The 17,381-nt window shown below is 43.1% G+C and overlaps 1 protein-coding gene across 1 annotated transcript in view; it reads right to left on the reverse strand.

Annotated features, from left to right (window-relative positions):
- The window catches only part of LOC142203829 (glucose-fructose oxidoreductase domain-containing protein 1-like), a 36,538-nt gene extending 20,626 nt beyond the window's left edge, over nucleotides 1-15,912 (reverse strand). Inside the window, exon 1 of the mRNA XM_075274901.1 lies at nucleotides 15,447-15,912. Coding sequence (XP_075131002.1) covers nucleotides 15,447-15,699 — 253 coding nt within the window. The 5' untranslated portion in view covers nucleotides 15,700-15,912. The remainder of the gene's footprint in view (nucleotides 1-15,446) is intronic.
- Nucleotides 15,913-17,381: the final 1,469 nt, after the last annotated feature.

Below are 17,381 nucleotides of genomic sequence, written 5' to 3' on the forward strand. Positions count from 1 at the left end.
GCTCTTGCTGGATCTTTTTATCGGTGATATTTATACATAATAGATGAAGGTGGGTCGAACGAGACAAATACAGAGCGACCATATGACCGTAAAAGCTTTTGGGTCTGGGGTCTGATTAATTTTCATGGCTGATTTGAAGTCTGATTCATTTTAGGGGCCCGAGTTAATTTTGGGGTCTGGTCTGATCTTCTCACTAACAGTATATAATAAATCTTGACGTAAATTATTCTACAAAGTTTTTAAAACATCACCTAGCAGACGTCTTTACTGGTGGTGCTCAGCTCTGACCTTTACCAGACTACAGACCCAGGGAAGCAGATCTTTTGGAGAAAATATAATATTGTGCAAAAGTTTTAGGCCACTGTGGAGAAATTGCTGCACAGTAAGACCGCATTCACATCTGCACCGGAATCTCTGTTGCATTGTCCGCTGGAAATCAGTGGAGGAAAGAAGACATTGTCCTCCACCAGTTTCAATCTAAACACAATGGACAGTGAGTTAATGGTCCCCATTATAGTCAATGGGGTCCATTGGCTCCCTATGTTACTGCTGTTTTAGCAGCCGGCCTCTTTCAAGGGACCCAAACAACGGAGAGGTGGACCAGAGAGGCAACGCTAGTGTGAACCTAGCATAAGAATGCTTTCAGATACGAGATAATAGTGTATTTTTGTCATTAAACAAAATAAAATGAATGAAGAAAAGAGAAATTTCAATCCCAGCAATATCTGGTGTGACCTTTGCCATCCATCAGTTCTTCTCAGTGCACTTGAAGACAGTTCAGCAGAGAGGCTGCTCCCGCCATCTTGGAGAACTAAGAACTGATCTTCTGTAGATGTTGGCTTGATCCAATCAGTCTGTCTCTTCATGTCATCTCAGATAGATTGGATGATGTTTAGGTCAGGGCTATATCTGTAGGGGCCACAACATCACTTCCGGGACATCACTTGATGGGATTTACATTTCTCTATTTGTTTCTATTTTTGGACACACTATTGTTGGAGTCACTATAGACTCTGCCGCCAAATCCACCTATAATCGGTAGAAAGAGAAATCCTACAAGAAGGGCTTCTCTCTGCTGGTTATAGTCTATGGTTTATGTGTGTAACGGCTTTTTAAAGGGATCCTATCATTAAAACTCATTTTGTTCTGCCTAACACGTAGGAATAGTCTTAAGAAAGGCTATTCTTCTCCTACCTTTAGATGTGTTCTCCGCATCACCGTTCGGTATTTAATCCGGTTTTCGTCAGTATGCAAATGAGTTCTCGTGCAACACTGGGGGCGGACCCCGGCGCTCAAACAGCACTGGGGGTGTCCCCAATGCTATGAGAGAACTCTGCAGCGCCGCCTCCATCTTCTTCAGGAACGGCCTCTCTGCGCGTCTTCTTCCAGTGCTGGGGGTCAAACTTCTAGGGCTCGGGCAGCCGACTGCGCATGCCTGCCGGTCACAAGAAAATGGCCGCTTACCATACTGTGTAAGCGGCCATTTTCTTGTGGCCGGCGGGCATGCACAGTCGGCTTTGCCCGAGACCTAGAAGTTTGAAGCCAACCCCCAGAAGACGCGAAGAAGACCCGTTCCTGAAGAAGATGGAGGTGGCACTGGAGAGTTCTCTTGCAGCATTGGGGACACCCCCAGTGCTGTTTGAGCGCTGGGACCCACCCCCAGTGCTGCAAGAGAACTCATTTGCATACCAACGAAAACCGGATTATATACCGAACGGCGGTATATAATGCAACATTTTTCCCAACACCTGTCTAAAACATTTGCACAATGCTGTATTCAAGTAAAGAAATAATGAAGCGGAGGAGCACAATTCATACATATAAATCCCGGGGTTTGTTGGCACAGAATGAAACATGTGCATGTTACATTATTGTTTTCACTGTTCTTAACATCAGAACAATTGTTTAGGAAGTAGGTGGAGGACGGTGGTCACCGGGCAATTTCCTCCATAAGTAATATAATACTGTCCTACAAAGCAGAAAAATGCAGCCCCATAATCTGATGTCATAGAAGACAATGTATCAGCGATTGTATTATTCATAAAAGACACGGGATATCATGAACACTTATCCTCCACGTGGTTTATTGTGAGTTATTTTGTTTGTGAGTACATGGGTGGATTGTATTCCTGTTTGTGAAAACAATACTGTAATAAAGTATCCAAAAGCAATGTAATATATAATCCACCATAATACCACCATATAGTGTCTCAAAAAGGTACCTTTATAGAGTGTGTAACTATACCAGTCACCATATAGTGCCTCAATAAAGTACCTTTACACAGTGTGCAAATAAGTGCATTACAGTGGCTATATAATACTACCATCCAGTGCCCAATACCTGCACCAATAGAATCACACCACACACTTTTTACCAACTCACGTTAACTAGAATTGTCTTCCTCTACAGTCTTTTCTTCGTCTTCAAAGTCTGAACGGTACCTAAAGTTGGAAAGGGATTGAGAAACTGTCCAGAGGTTCGTATCTATTGGACTCTAACCCCACCTGCATTCTTACCTCCCACCCTAATCAAGGAGCTGTAGTCATAGTCAGAACCAGAGTTTGGTGGGGTTGGAAAAAAAAAAAAAGTTACCAACTAGGACTTCCAGATCAAGAGCAATTTTTAAAAAAAATTCTAGTATACATTTGTTAATATTGTTTAATTCTTTGCATAGTTTTTGCAGATTTCATTTAACAGGAATCCAATCACTATCTTTTCTTGTGATTTAGAGGAGCTTTTTCGTTAAAAGGAGTCAGAATAGGATTTGTAGTCGTAGTCAGTAGAGATGAGCGAGTACTGTTCGGATCAGCCGATCCGAACAGCACGCTCGCATAGAAATGAATGGACGTAGCCGGCACGCGGGGGGTTAAGCGGCCGGCGTCAAAGCGGAAGTACCAGGTGCATCCATTCATTTCTATGGAGCGTGCTGTTCGGATCGGCTGATCCGAACAGTACTCGCTCATCTCTAGTAGTCAGGCTGTGGAAGAAAGAGGACTTGGAATCTTTTTGTTTGGCCTACTGACTTCACAGTCCTGTGTAAAAAGGCACCTAAAATAATAGACCTTCTGGTCTAATGGGCAGAATACACTGATACATGACCCACTTCTAACTGGGTTCAATGAATAGAAATGCAATGCATGGCGGTATGATTAAACTCTGTAAGGGCGGGTTCACACCTGCGCCCATTCTCCGCTTCAGCCAATCTGGCGGGTTTCCGTCCTCTGCCCCGAGAAACTGGACAGGAGACGGAGACCTGGCAGTCAGTTTTCAAACCCATTCACTTGAATGGGTTTGCAAAGTGTCCGGCCGTGTCTTTTACCTTTCTGTGGCGAAACCACTTTTTTTTTTTTTAACTGGACACAAAGTAGTGCATATCGGACTTTGTGTCCGGTTAAAAAAAAATGGATTTGCCGCGGAGAGGCAGAAGACGTTCATGAGCGGTCACTTTGCAAACCCATTCAAGTGAACTGACTGCCGGGTCTCCGCCTCCTGTCCAGTTTCTCGGGGCAGAAGATGGAAACCCGCCGGTTTGGCTGAAGCGAAGATCGGGCGCAGATGTGAACCCGCCCTAAGCTGCTTAATTGTAAAAGGTCTATCTGGTGATAGATTCTTTTTATAACCCAGATACCGGGCACATAAACTATACTGCGAATCCTAAGGACTGCTGCTAGAAGAATTGTATTTGCTTTTATATGCATGGAAAAACATTATTGACTATACATCTAACCAGATCCTTAGTCGCTGACTGGTATTGAAGATCGCCTGTAGAAGTAAATGGCCACTTATTGAGAAGCTGCCTCTTCTGCACTAATACACTAATGTCAGGAATACACAACGTTACAGCTTGTTGTAGAAGTGACTTTTCCAATTCAGCAGGATAAAGGGCTAGGTCATAAAAATGCAGCTACAACCACTCAATGCAGAAAGTAGATGAAGTCTGGCTGACAAAAAACGTTTAACACCTAATAATCTTAAAGGGATAGTCGCCCTAGGAAATAAGACATCAGATGGTCAGAGAATAAGTCGGATGGACTGTGAAAATGAGGCCCTATCCAAAAATGTTCATTGTGAGACCATGCAGCGGCAGAACTAGGGCAAGGAAACAGCACAGTTATTTGGGCTTGTGCCCATTTTTGATGACCTAGCACTATTCTGACAGAGCTCATTTGTATGCCCCCCTTCCCCCCCAGTGATAGATACGGTATGCAATCTAACCACAGGCTCCAATTCCTTCAATTTGTCCCCTAATTTATTATAACATAAGTTTGGTATTACGACAACATGTAATGGAAACATAAGGGCTAGTTCACATGGGGCAATGAGGCAGACTTTGACAGCAGATTTTGCCTCAAAATCCGCTTCCATACAATGGTGGTCTATGGAGACTTCTAGCAGAAAAAAAGAAGCGACATGACCTTACTTCAGGCGGATTCCACCTGACGAAAGCAATAGAAGTGAATGGGAGGCGAAAAACGCGACCAAAAACGCCTAGCGTTTTTATTTTTTACAGTCCATTCACTTTAGGCGAGGGGAAAACCGCCTGGCGTTTTCTGAAGCAGTTTTTACCAAAAACTGCTCCAGAAAAAGCTCCAAAAAACGCCTCAAGATTTAAAAAAAACGCTTCCTAATTGTAGTCTGTCGTCATGGAGATGCATAGTCTACATAAGAGTTGCAGAAGAAACACAATAGGAAATTTTTCATTAAAACCTATTACAAAGTTGCTTCATTTCTTTTCTTTTTAAGATATACTGCGACATAAAAATGCGTAGGAGGGTGGACATAGGAATAAGTCACAAGTAAAAGCCTCGAGGCAAATGTCAGATACAATCACTAGCCCAGAAATCATCTATCATTCCTAGTAAAAGGTGCAGTAGCACGAAGGTTCATTACATCCTCCATACTTCATTCACAATCAATGAAACAAAATGAACTGGACTACTGAAGGATGCCCAAAATAGATTTTTCCATTTTTTTCATCGAAAGTAAGCATCAAACACTTGGTCCTCGGAGAGAACGACAATGAAGCGTATTGTATTGTATTATTAGTTCATTTTTAATGTTAGTATATACACCTGACATTATCTTTCTGACCCATGTTCTATACACAATGCTATTCTGAGCCAACACAGTAAGGGTTAACTGGACTGCCACACACATCACATATGAGGAAGGAATAACAGACCAGAGATAAGTGATCTTGAAAGTGTTCACATCATTACATTCATGAGTCTGTCCAAAATTCAACCCCCAGCACCAAAAATACATCCCAAGAATGTACAGAACCCAAAAGCCAAATGTGGACCTGCTGTTTTTTTATCCATATGTACCATCCCCAAACATAAAAATGTCATATCAATTTTTGTATATTACAGCATACCCCAAAATGGTGCAATTAAAAAAATACAATTTGTCCCACAAAAAATAAGCCCTCATGTGAAAACATTGAAGAAAGAATAAAATGTTATCAGCATCAGAAGGTGGGAATAAAAAGAGGAAATAATCAACACATCCTAACTATCGAAACAGGTACTGTCCGTAAAGAGGGCCTGTTAGGTTGATTTACAGCAAGGTACCAAGCAATGCAACTGTTATCTGCTCAGAAGGTCCTTCAGAGCAGGGGTCCCCAACCGCCGGTCCACGGACCAGTACCGGGCCATGGGGCATGTTGCACCGGTCCACGTACTGGCGGCGAGGAATCAGCAGCTGCTGTGGAGCCGGCGAGTGCCCGGGGTTGAGTTAGGACCCACAACACTGACGCTTGGTTGTTGCTCATCGGGATAAAGTGAGCAAAGTGCAGGGTTGAGCCGGGACCCGCTGTATGTCCGGGATTCTAGTACTATGCAGGGTTTTCTGCAATGACAGCAACCAAAAAGAGGTTACAGAGTAGACTGAACATAAGGAACACACTTCGTATGTCACTGTCTCCCAGCACTCCTAGATGGGACCATCTCGGTGCAGGGAAACAAGCTCAGCGCTCCCACTGATTCTGCCTTATGGTGACTTGAGTCACATTAAATATAATAAAAATTATATAGTTTGCACTTTCTCTTGTGTTTTCATATGTACATGATTCTAGTCTACACCCCCATGCTTACCCCCCCCCCCCCCTCAAAAAAAAAAAAAAAAAAAACCCACGTAGCTGTGTTGGTCAAAAGAAAGCTACGCGTGATTGTTTTTTTTGTTTTTTTTCCTCCTGGTCCTCCTTCTGTCAGGTTGATATGGGACTTTATAGACTGAGGGGGTTCAGTGTCCCAAAAAGTTTGGTTGTAACATGCCTTCATTAAATGAAAAAAATGCCTTTGTACTTATCTAGTACCCGCCTGCACAGTGAAGATGGGAAGTACACATCTGCTTTGTTGCGCATGCGCAGGACTTCAGGCACATACGCAGTGAGCCATAGTGTGCCTCTTCACTTTCAATGAACAATGGTGCAGGCGCTGAGAGCCAGGAGTACCAGAGATGAGTTCGACCACACTCACCAGACCTAGACAGGCCTACTTGGGATACTAAGCCATCCATCCATAAGGCCCTGTAGGTAGAGTTGTATCTGAAATTAAGCCAAGGTTTCCTTTAAGGACTTAAACGCTTGAGATTACAGAGTAACAGCTACAACATCCAGCTGGCGCCCACTGTGGACAAAGGAGGTGCTGCTCCTGCTCTAGCCCGCATGCTATAGATATAGCAGATTCCACTAACTACTTAGCATTCTTAGAATTAATACTGTATATACAAAGGATGTCTCTGAGGACTTAACTATTCCTTTTAGCTTTCAGAAGTTCTCCCTAAAAATAAAAAAATTCCTTTGCATAATATTTATAGAGTGTGAATAACAGCCTGTCTTATCTCAGCTCCACACAGATATCCATGTACACAAATCCGCACGTATCTGGCATGTGGCGAAGAAACCATACACAATGCCTCCTTATATGGCTTTATAGCTATGACTGTACAAGCAATTTACAAGAGCACTAAAGTAGTAGTGACATGTTATAGTAATAGTGGACGTAAACCATCAAATATATCAGATTCATAAAGTATGTCTAAGGCAGTGTGAAACTTATCACTACTGTATGTCTGCACAAGCACTGCGAGAATATTATCACTATCACACCTTATTGTACAAACACATCTATTACCCCGAATTATAGAAATCACATCACAAACACGGATCTAAAAGGGAATATCCACTTATGAGCAACATCTTACAATTTATACTTCTATTACACTCTAAGCCACAATTACAGTGACTAATTTTGAATTGGACTTATCATATTTCAGAGCTGCACTCACTATTCTGCTGGTGCAGTCACTGTGTACATACATTACATTACTTATCCTGTACTGATCCAGAGTTACATCCTGTATTGTACTCCAGAGCTGCACTCACTATTCTGCTGGTGCAGTCACTGTGTACATACATTACATTACTTATCCTGTACTGATCCAGAGTTACATCCTGTATTGTACTCCAGAGCTGCACTCACTATTCTGCTGGTACAGTCACTGTGTACATACATTACATTACTTATCCTGTACTGATCCTGAGTTACATCCTGTATTATACTCCAGAGCTGCACTCGCTATTCTGCTGGTGCAGTCACTGTGTACATACATTACATTACTTATCCTGTACTGATCCTGAGTTACATCCTGTATTATACTCCAGAGCTGCACTCGCTATTCTGCTGGTGCAGTCACTGTGTACATACATTACATTATTTATCCTGTACTGATCCTGAGTTACATCCTGTATTATACTCCAGAGCTGCACTCACTATTCTGCTGGTTACAGCCAATGTGTCCATACATTACTTATCCTGCACTGATCCGGAGTTACATCCTGTATTATACTCCAGAGCTGCACTCGCTATTCTGCTGGTGCAGTCACTGTGTACATACATTACATTACTTATCCTGTACTGATCCTGAGTTACATCCTGTATTATACTCCAGAGCTGCACTCACTATTCTGCTGATACAGTCACTGTGTCCATACATTACATTACATATTCTGTACTGATCCTGAGTTACATCCTGTATTATACTCCAGAGCTGCACTCTCTATTCTGCTGGTGCAGTCACGGTGTACATACGTTACTTATCCTGTACTGATCCTGAGTTACATCCTGTATTATACTCCAGAGCTGCACTCGCTATTCTGCTGGTGCAGTCACTGTGTACATACATTACATTACTTATCCTGTACTGATCCTGAGTTACATCCTGTATTATACTCCAGAGCTGCACTCACTATTCTGCTGATACAGTCACTGTGTCCATACATTACATTACATATTCTGTACTGATCCTGAGTTACATCCTGTATTATACTCCAGAGCTGCACTCTCTATTCTGCTGGTGCAGTCACTGTGTACATACATTACTTATCCTGTACTGATCCTGAGTTACATCCTGTATAATACTCCAGAGCTGCACTCACTATTCTGCTGATACAGTCACTGTGTCCATACATTACATTACTTATCCTGTACTGATCCTGAGTTACATCCTGTATTATACCCCAGAGCTGCACTCACTATTCTGCTGGTGCAGTCACTGTGTACATACATACATTACTTATCCTGTACTGATCCTGAGTTACATCCTGTATTATACCCCAGAGCTGCACTCACTATTCTGCTGGTGCAGTCACTGTGTACATACATTACATTACTCATCCTGTACTGATCCTGAGTTACATCCTGTATTATACTCCAGAGCTGCACTCACTATTCTGCTGGTGCAGTCACTGTGTACATACATTACATTACTTATCCAGTACTGATCCTGAGTTACGTCCTGTATTATACTCCAGAGCTGCGCTCACTATTCTGCTGGTACAGTCACTGTCTACATACATTACATTACTTATCCCGTACTGATCCTGAGTTACATCCTGTATTATACTCCAGAGCTGCACTCACTATTCTGCTGGTGCAGTCACTGTGTACATACACTACATTACTTATCCTGTACTGATCCTGAGTTACGTCCTGTATTATACTCCAGAGCTGCACTCACTATTCTGCTGGTACAGTCACAATCATTCACCAACATCAGACACAGTAGTGATAAATATAGCCACATCTTGTAATAATGAGTCACGGTTTTGTATTTTACAAGTAATTCTTGATTTTTACAAACCCTTATTTAGTCTTTTCTGTCTTGTTAGCTGAATATATTACATCACTCATGGTTAGTCATACTCATATAGCAGCAATAGGGATAGGTTATGTGAAGGGGGTTCCACTTCTCCTCACAGGGCCTCATGGGTCAAATGACTCACAGGAATTGCATTGTTACAGTGGAGCCCAATTTCCATTATGAAAACTATTCTGGAAACTTGAACTAGTCATTACAACTAGCAATATATTCCCGAGTACACGGGGTGCGCATATTTTTGAGCACAGATATTCAGTTTAGTCATCTTAATAAGATAACGGAGGGCGGTATTATACAGTCACTATTCTATAGAGTGACACTCCATCAATGGATAATTCGGTCCTGGGTGTAGCACATCTACTGCTCTACAACTTTACCTTTGTTTGTGGCATACAATCAAATTGTACCCGTATGATTAGGCCATATTCACATGACTGTACCAATTCTCGGCTGTGTTAATTTGTATCTTGTGTTGTTTTTCAAAGACTTATTCACATCAATGGATGAATTGGTTCAATGAACCTGGACACAATTAGTTTGAGAAAATTTATGGACTATTGTGAATTTAACCACTTAACAGCAGACCACCAATGGACCAACGGGCTCAGTCTGCCCTGACATCTTTTGACAATGCTGCAGTATAGAAGAGGTGAGAGCTTCACTGTGCACCCCTGCTCCAAGAATAACTTGTAACTTAGAGCCCAAGTGTCCTTGGGCCCTCCTGATAAAATAATTCTGGGACCCTTCCTCCACCCACCCCCAGGGTATAGACCATAAAACTCTTCAAATCTGTATGTCTTCTACTGGAACATTATTGTGTTAGAGCCTGGGCCTACTGGAGGATCTTCTGGTCGGCCAGACCAACACTGCTAAAGCCTACTACTCTAAGACTGGGGAACCTCTACCATCGATTTAACCCTTTGTTTATTGTCGTGAAAATGTATGTAGACTAAAGACTTTATGGATTATGCTACATTGTGTTTTATATAAAAATCTGAACAGTTATCATAAAGGTTAAACCTCCAGGAAATGTATAAAACTAAACACAGCAAATTCGACATACTCTAGGGAGAAAGGATTTCCTTTGGGAGCATTTCCCGAGCAAATACTAATCCTTAGGTCAATATCTACAGCGACCACCACCCACCGGGGGTCCATGGACAGAAAACCACAGCATGAGAAATGGCAAAATTGACAGAGTGAGAAAAATGTAACATATTGAAAAAATAAAAATCCCACAGTTCACATCCAACCTGTTTAAAGGGAGTGTGTCACCAGAACCCAACATGCACACACACCCTGCAGATAGATAGGTTGGGGTTACCTGAATCATATGGTGTATACCCTTGTGAATTGATGCTTCTTCTGCAGAGATATTGCTGTTTTTCATATGCAAATGAACTTGTGGGGGCAATGGCAGCGCTCTTGTAGGTCCAAAGAGCTCATTTGCATACTGGCAAAAACATGTAGACAGGTGTAGACACCAATGTGGCCTATTGATCTTCTGACGGGTGTGTATTGCAAGCTTAACTCTAATGACGTGACATTGTAGTTATTTCATGTATACCGATCAGCTATATGGAATAGGGAACTCCACTTTAAATGACCTACTAACCTAGATACCTGTCAGAAGACATCAGAAGGGATCCTAGACCTGTAGAGTTCTGATATGTAAGATTCGGAAATAAGTAAATCTTGCCGATCCCAACAGCGCTGGTCAGAGTTTTACTAAATACAGACCCCTCCACTTTGACAACTGTCATGATGATAAGAATCAATGGTAGAATTCCCCTTTAAGCAGAGGTGGCCATATAGCCTGCACAGGTTGTCCTAACCACACATGGGCCCCAAAGAGGAAGCAGAGACCGGCTCTATAGTATCTTGATTCCGTGGTCACTACCACACAGGGTCTCATCCCAGGCCTGTTATTATTGACTCCCTTCATTGACTTAGACCACCAGGGATGTCATCAATAATTTCTGTACTATTTAAGACCAACAGAGATGTTATCATTAAGCACGTCATTTCTCTAGCCCACTAGGGATGTTACCATTTACCCATTCACTGCCCTAGGCCACAAGGGATATAACCGTAAGGCTAAGACTCCACGTTGCGGAAACACAGCTTTTTTTGTTGCAGATTTTTTTGCGTTTTTTGAGCCAAAGCCATGAATGGCTACAAAAGTAATGGGAAATATATAGGAAGTTCTTATACTTCTACTTTCTGCTCAATCCACTCCTGGCTTTGGCTCAAAAAACAACAATAAAATATGCAACAAAAAAAAGCTGTGTTTCCGTAATGTGGGGCATTAGCCTAAGGCCGGGGACCCACTGGCTGGAAATGTCGCGATTTGGCCGTGGTGGAAACGCCACAGGAAATTCGCGGCTTTGTACAGTACTTGCAAAGAGAATAAAATTCATGCGAATCCCATGCCCACTTAGCGGAAAAAAATTGCAGGGTGGACACACTGTGATTTCCAAAACCATTGCGGTTTTGAAAATCGCAGCATGTCAGTTATATCTACGAAAACGCCGGCGGCTTTCTGATAGATATAATTGTAACAGAAAGTCCGCGGAGGAAAACTCCATGAACTTTCTGTTCAAAGCACTGCGGGAAGAACCGCAAAGCGTTCTCGCCACGGTTGTTTCCGCTGCGCTTTAGCGTGTCAGTTCCGGCCCGTGGGGCCTTAGCCTAAAGAGGTTTTCTGGAACTCAATTGAAGACTTATCAAAATAAATCATCCACAAGGGTCTGACACCAGGACCTTTGCGAATCAGCTGTTTTAAGCGGCTCTACCTCATCATGTTCATTGGTCACCTGGCTTGATTGAAGTTCAGTCCCATTTAAGTGAATGGGGGATAACTGTGATACCAAACACAGCCACCAACCACAGTCACTATACAATGTAAGGAGATGTGCTTGGTAAATAATGAAGAGGCCACAGTGTGCCCCACTGAGTATAATGGGCTCCATCGGGAGGCCATTCTTTTTCATTGAAATTGCTGAATTTGCACCATATGGACTCCTAGTGCAGATGTGAACCCAACCTTATATCTCAGGAATCTATCATTTCGGGTACCCATTGAGCACCATATGTCTGGCTCACCTTGGATGGTTCTTCAATCAAAAATTCTTAGAAAATAAATTATTTGATCTTTTTTCCAGATTCGGTCAAGGTATGAGTAATGGGACGCTCTAAGTACTTCCGACTAATCCTGACTAATGTCGAATCACCACAAGAAGGTCGTCTGTGAAAAGTAAACAGTTCTCGCAGTCACAAGCAAACACCTTCGAGCAATGTGGAAAAGCTGGAAATTCTGGTGACAGAAGATCTTACACAAGGCTGACGCCTGCCATGTCTACTGACACGAGCCGAGATGAATGGCGGTATTCTCCACTTCTAGGGAAATAATCTGTACACGGGTCCATAAAAAAGAGATGAAAGATTCCGCAGTCACCCGTCTACGAAGAACTACCTCGTATTACTGAGTAAATAGGACTTATGAAAACAGTCGCGGTGTGGACGTTCACGTGATATATTAAAGGGGATGGCCGAAGACTCAATTTTACTAGATATGTCATCCATTCTGCCCCTCAATTTAAGGGGTATTCCAAAAGCCATGTGACCGATGAAATTGATTCTGCATGGCCTATAATGCCGAAGCTGCTACTTTAAACAGCTGATCCGTAGGGCTACCAAGTGTTGGAGTCTGCCGATCTGAATGGATAAATCCAGACAGTCCCTTTCAGACCTATGGGTCTTATGGAGATAGTCAATGTTAGACTCAAAGAAATTGGTGAGAGCGCCAGTATAAATACGTGACGGTCAATCCATCCATTCTCTTTTGGAATGGGGGCTCCGGAAACCTATTGTAGTCATAGAAGGCTACCCCAGTGGTCTGACCCTAGAGATAAGAGTTATTTACTGGTAATTCCCTTAAAGGGGTTCTTGCGGATGAGACAATGGGACTCGATAAATTAATATATTGTACACCAGATTCATACATTCTCCACCCTATGAATGAATGTCTACTACATTCATAGAACACAAGTCAAGTATGACAATGTAAGCTCCGGCCCCGTACAATGACCCTGTGACCTCCACGGATTCGCTCATTTCCTGTCATGGCACTTCCTGTTGAAGTGTAGCATCCGGTGCGACATACTCAGTACAATCTCTAACACTGGTCATACATATTAGTCTACGTGTACACAATGGCATCCATGCACTGTCTGTGCATGTTTGTGACCGGCCACATGGCTGCCAAATGGGGCCACAAAAATGAATGAGTCATTGTACTATCTGTTAAAAAATGGATAACTCATGGACAAAAACGTACATTTGTGCCACGGTCAGGTCTTTAGGCCGAACGCACCATTTTTCAGTGGGACTTGGTGCAAATGACGGTATCACAACTTTCCACCGATGGCAAATATCAGCAAAGAATGATTGCCGTAATAGGGTACCCTTACACCCCTCTTACCATTCAGAACACGTGTACCCTCAGCCAAACCAAGCATGAACAAGAACAGGGGAAAATTAGGAATAATCCAAATCCAATAATCCAAATCCCATATATATATATATATATATATATATATATATATATATATATATTCTGATATGTCACTTACTGAGGCGGATTCCATATTGATACTATGGTGGGTAGCCTTACGTGAACTAACATGCGAGAAGATTTGTGGTACAGCAAACTACAAACCCTCAGATTCCACCACAAATTAATTTTATGGGAACACGGCCTTACTGGCCACAAACAAGTCATTTTGTCTGTTTTTCTGGTCCACTGCAGGACCAGAGGAACGGAAAAACAGTCCATCTAATGACAAACGTATCCTGAATTACCTGATTGACCAGTATGGCGTCCAATACTTTTCCCCGGACATCACCATAGGAAAAGGCTCGTAGGACTCTTTTGTCCTGAATTTGTAAAGGACTCAGCACCAGAGACTCTGATGCAGGTGTGAACATAGTCTTAGCTAAACTAAAACAAATATATGAGCCTCGAAAGGAGTCCCTCAGCCAAGACCTACACAGGCAATTTTTTAGTAGACAATCACTACAGTAATAATTTGTACAAAAAATACCATATTTAGTCAAACGACTGAAATAACCATTCACAATTACATCACGTCTCAAAGGATGAGGCAATTTCTCACTGGGTTCCTCTTTCATGACCGCTGAATTGACTTTCATTATGCCCGTGTGACACCAAGAGGCAATCTGTGGCCATAAATTTCCACTAGAATGATGGATGGCTTCAAGCCACAGGTGCAAACGGAGATGTCTACCACCAACTAATAGAGATGTCCACCACCACTAAGCGCAATGCCTCACATGTACGAAAATCTTCCTAGATAAAAAGTCTTTGTTGCTATGCAGGACTTCTGAATTTTAGGGCCTCTGGACTATTGCACCTTACAAGATCATTTGCTGTACCCTCTTGAGATGAGATGACGTTGAGCCCGGTCAGGTGTCAGATCTCAGGTATGAATAATTTTAGGAGTCTGTAATTTGAGGTGTAAGGTTTTGTGTCCGAGCAGTTTTAGGAGTCAGATTTGGTCCCTGATTAATTTTAGGTGTCCGTTTTTTAGGGTTGTGTATGAGCTCTGATTCATTTTAAGACTCGGGTCTAGGGTCTGTGTAGGGTTATGTCTGGTGTCTCAGTCATATTAGGGGTCTAGTCTGGGAATATTTTTGGTGTAAGGTCTGATGTCTGAATCATTTTAAGGGTCGGGTCTGGATAATTTTAGGTGCCATGATTAGGGTCTTGGCTCGAGACTGCGGTCCAAGTAACTTAATGGGTTGGGTCTGATACATATTACCGTAGGTATTTTTTAGTTATTATAGTATAGTATCAAAGGTCTGCTTAATTTTCTGGGGTCTGAATTTGGCACATATAAGAATTTTTATGATCGCATCACTCCATACAATGTATAATGTCAATCAACAGAATAGATGATTCATAGTGGAAACGTCTGCAAGTAAAAAAGCAGTTCTGTTCATCTGAGTGGCACAGGTATCTGCAGTTGCATAAAATGGCCTTGTGTGAATATACCCTAATATTCAGATCATTGGCAACAATGCCAGTCTATAGGCATGATAAACACATTTCTGTAAATTTTTGCAAGTGCATGGGCACCGATACTGTGAGGGCTGATATAATGTATTATGGTTGTAGGGTGCCCAGTTCTACCTACCCATAAGGGTACCCAGGGGCATGGCGGCAGCAATGGGGACATGGCATGCAATCGGGCACACTCACCTAGGGTTTTGACAGCGATCTGCTTGGTCAGTGGCGGTGGCAGGTTGATGCACACCAGGTCCACATCTTGATGCAGTAAGACGTCGTCGATACGGTTGGTATAGAAGGGCACACTCATCTCCTTGGCCAGCTCCTCTGCCTCCTCCTGGGTCCTGCCCCATAAAGCCTTCACCGAGAAGCCCTCGTCCTTCAGCAGAGGGATGATGACCCTGGAGGTCAGGCTAGTGCCAAAGACCCCGACCCCGGGCAGCATGGCCGAGCAGGACAGGGCAGAGCACAAAGCAGCAGTGATGCCTACTGTGTGCCCCCCTCACCTCTCAGGCTGGAGGGGCCATGCACTGCCCTCCATGCCCAGCTCATCCTGCACACCACCTGCCACAATGTAATCCCAGGGCTCAGGAAGATGCCGCCGTGCACACCCTGCACATCTAGCAGCTCTCTGCCATGATCCGGCTTCTCTTCTTCATTGCTGTGATACAGGCGGAGGGAGGAGAGAGCGGCTGTCACCGAGTGTCTGCGGCTTCCTGCAACGCCCCCTCCTGGGCTTCACCCGCCATTGGCTGAGGCGGAGGGGATTGCTTAACCCTTCATGGCCTCGCCTAATGACGGATTTGGTCCAAGATGCTACTGCTGCAAGTGACTTGTAGTCATAGACTAGTAGGCGTGTGATATAGCTGTGTACTGTGTGTGGCTATGTCCTTAGTGTGTGACCTGGGAGTGTATGTATGTGAGTGTGACCTGGGTGGGTGTGTATGTGAGTGTGACCTGGGTGTGTGTGTATGTGAGTGTGACCTGGGTGTGTATGTATGTGAGTGTGACCTGGGTGTGTATGTATGTGAGTGTGACCTGGGTGTGTATGTATGTGAGTGTGACCTGGGTGTGTATGTATGTGAGTGTGACCTGGGAGTGTATGTATGTGAGTGTGACCTGGGTGTGTATGTATGTGAGTGTGACCTGGGTGTGTATGTATGTGAGTGTGACCTGGGTGTGTATGTATGTGAGTGTGACCTGGGTGTGTATGTATGTGAGTGTGACCTGGGAGTGTATGTATGTGAGTGTGACCTGGGTGTGTATGTATGTGAGTGTGACCTGGGTGTGTATGTATGTGAGTGTGACCTGGGTGTGTATGTATGTGAGTGTGACCTGGGTGTGTATGTATATGAGTGTGACCTGGGTGTGTACAGTGTGTGTGACCTGAGTCTGTCTGTATGTATTTGTGTGTGTGTTTCTGACCTGGGTGTGTTCGTGACCTGAGTCTGTGTATCCTAAGTCTGTGTGTATGTGTGTGTGTGTGACCTGGGTGTGTACAATGTGTGTGACCTGAGTCTGTCTGTCTGTGTGACCTGGGTGTGTACAATGTGTGTGACCTGAGTCTGTCTGTCTGTGTGACCTGGGTGTGTACAATGTGTGTGACCTGAGTCTGTGACCTGAGTCTGTATGTATGTGTGTGTGACCTAAATGTGTACTGTATATCTATGTAGCATGTACAATATGCAAGTGTACATGAAAAGAAAAAAAAAAAATATATATATATATATATATATATATATATATATATACTACTGTGTGTATATATGTGTGAGTGATTTTTCTTGTAAAATATGGTTATATTCACACAATTTTGGAGAGGCCAGCTGTGAAACCGGACATAATGGATCACTTTGTCATTGCTCTGTGACTCATTTTCATTGATCGATCACATTGGATAAGTTATATTTTCGGATGATCCATCAAAGCAGAGCATCAAAAATTTAAAAAAAGACATGTAAATAGACTCATCGGATCATATTTATTAAATGGTCTAACAGTGAAACAGTCTTAGGGCGGGGTTACACCTGCGCCCGGTCTCCGCTTTGTGGGTTTATGTCTTCTGCCGCTAGGAGACGGAAACCCGGTGGTCAGTGTCTGCCCGTGAGCGTTTTGGGGTCTCTGCGG

The sequence above is a fragment of the Leptodactylus fuscus genome, chromosome 5 (genome assembly GCF_031893055.1).
Source record: "Leptodactylus fuscus isolate aLepFus1 chromosome 5, aLepFus1.hap2, whole genome shotgun sequence".
NCBI classification, from domain to species: domain Eukaryota; kingdom Metazoa; phylum Chordata; class Amphibia; order Anura; family Leptodactylidae; genus Leptodactylus; species Leptodactylus fuscus.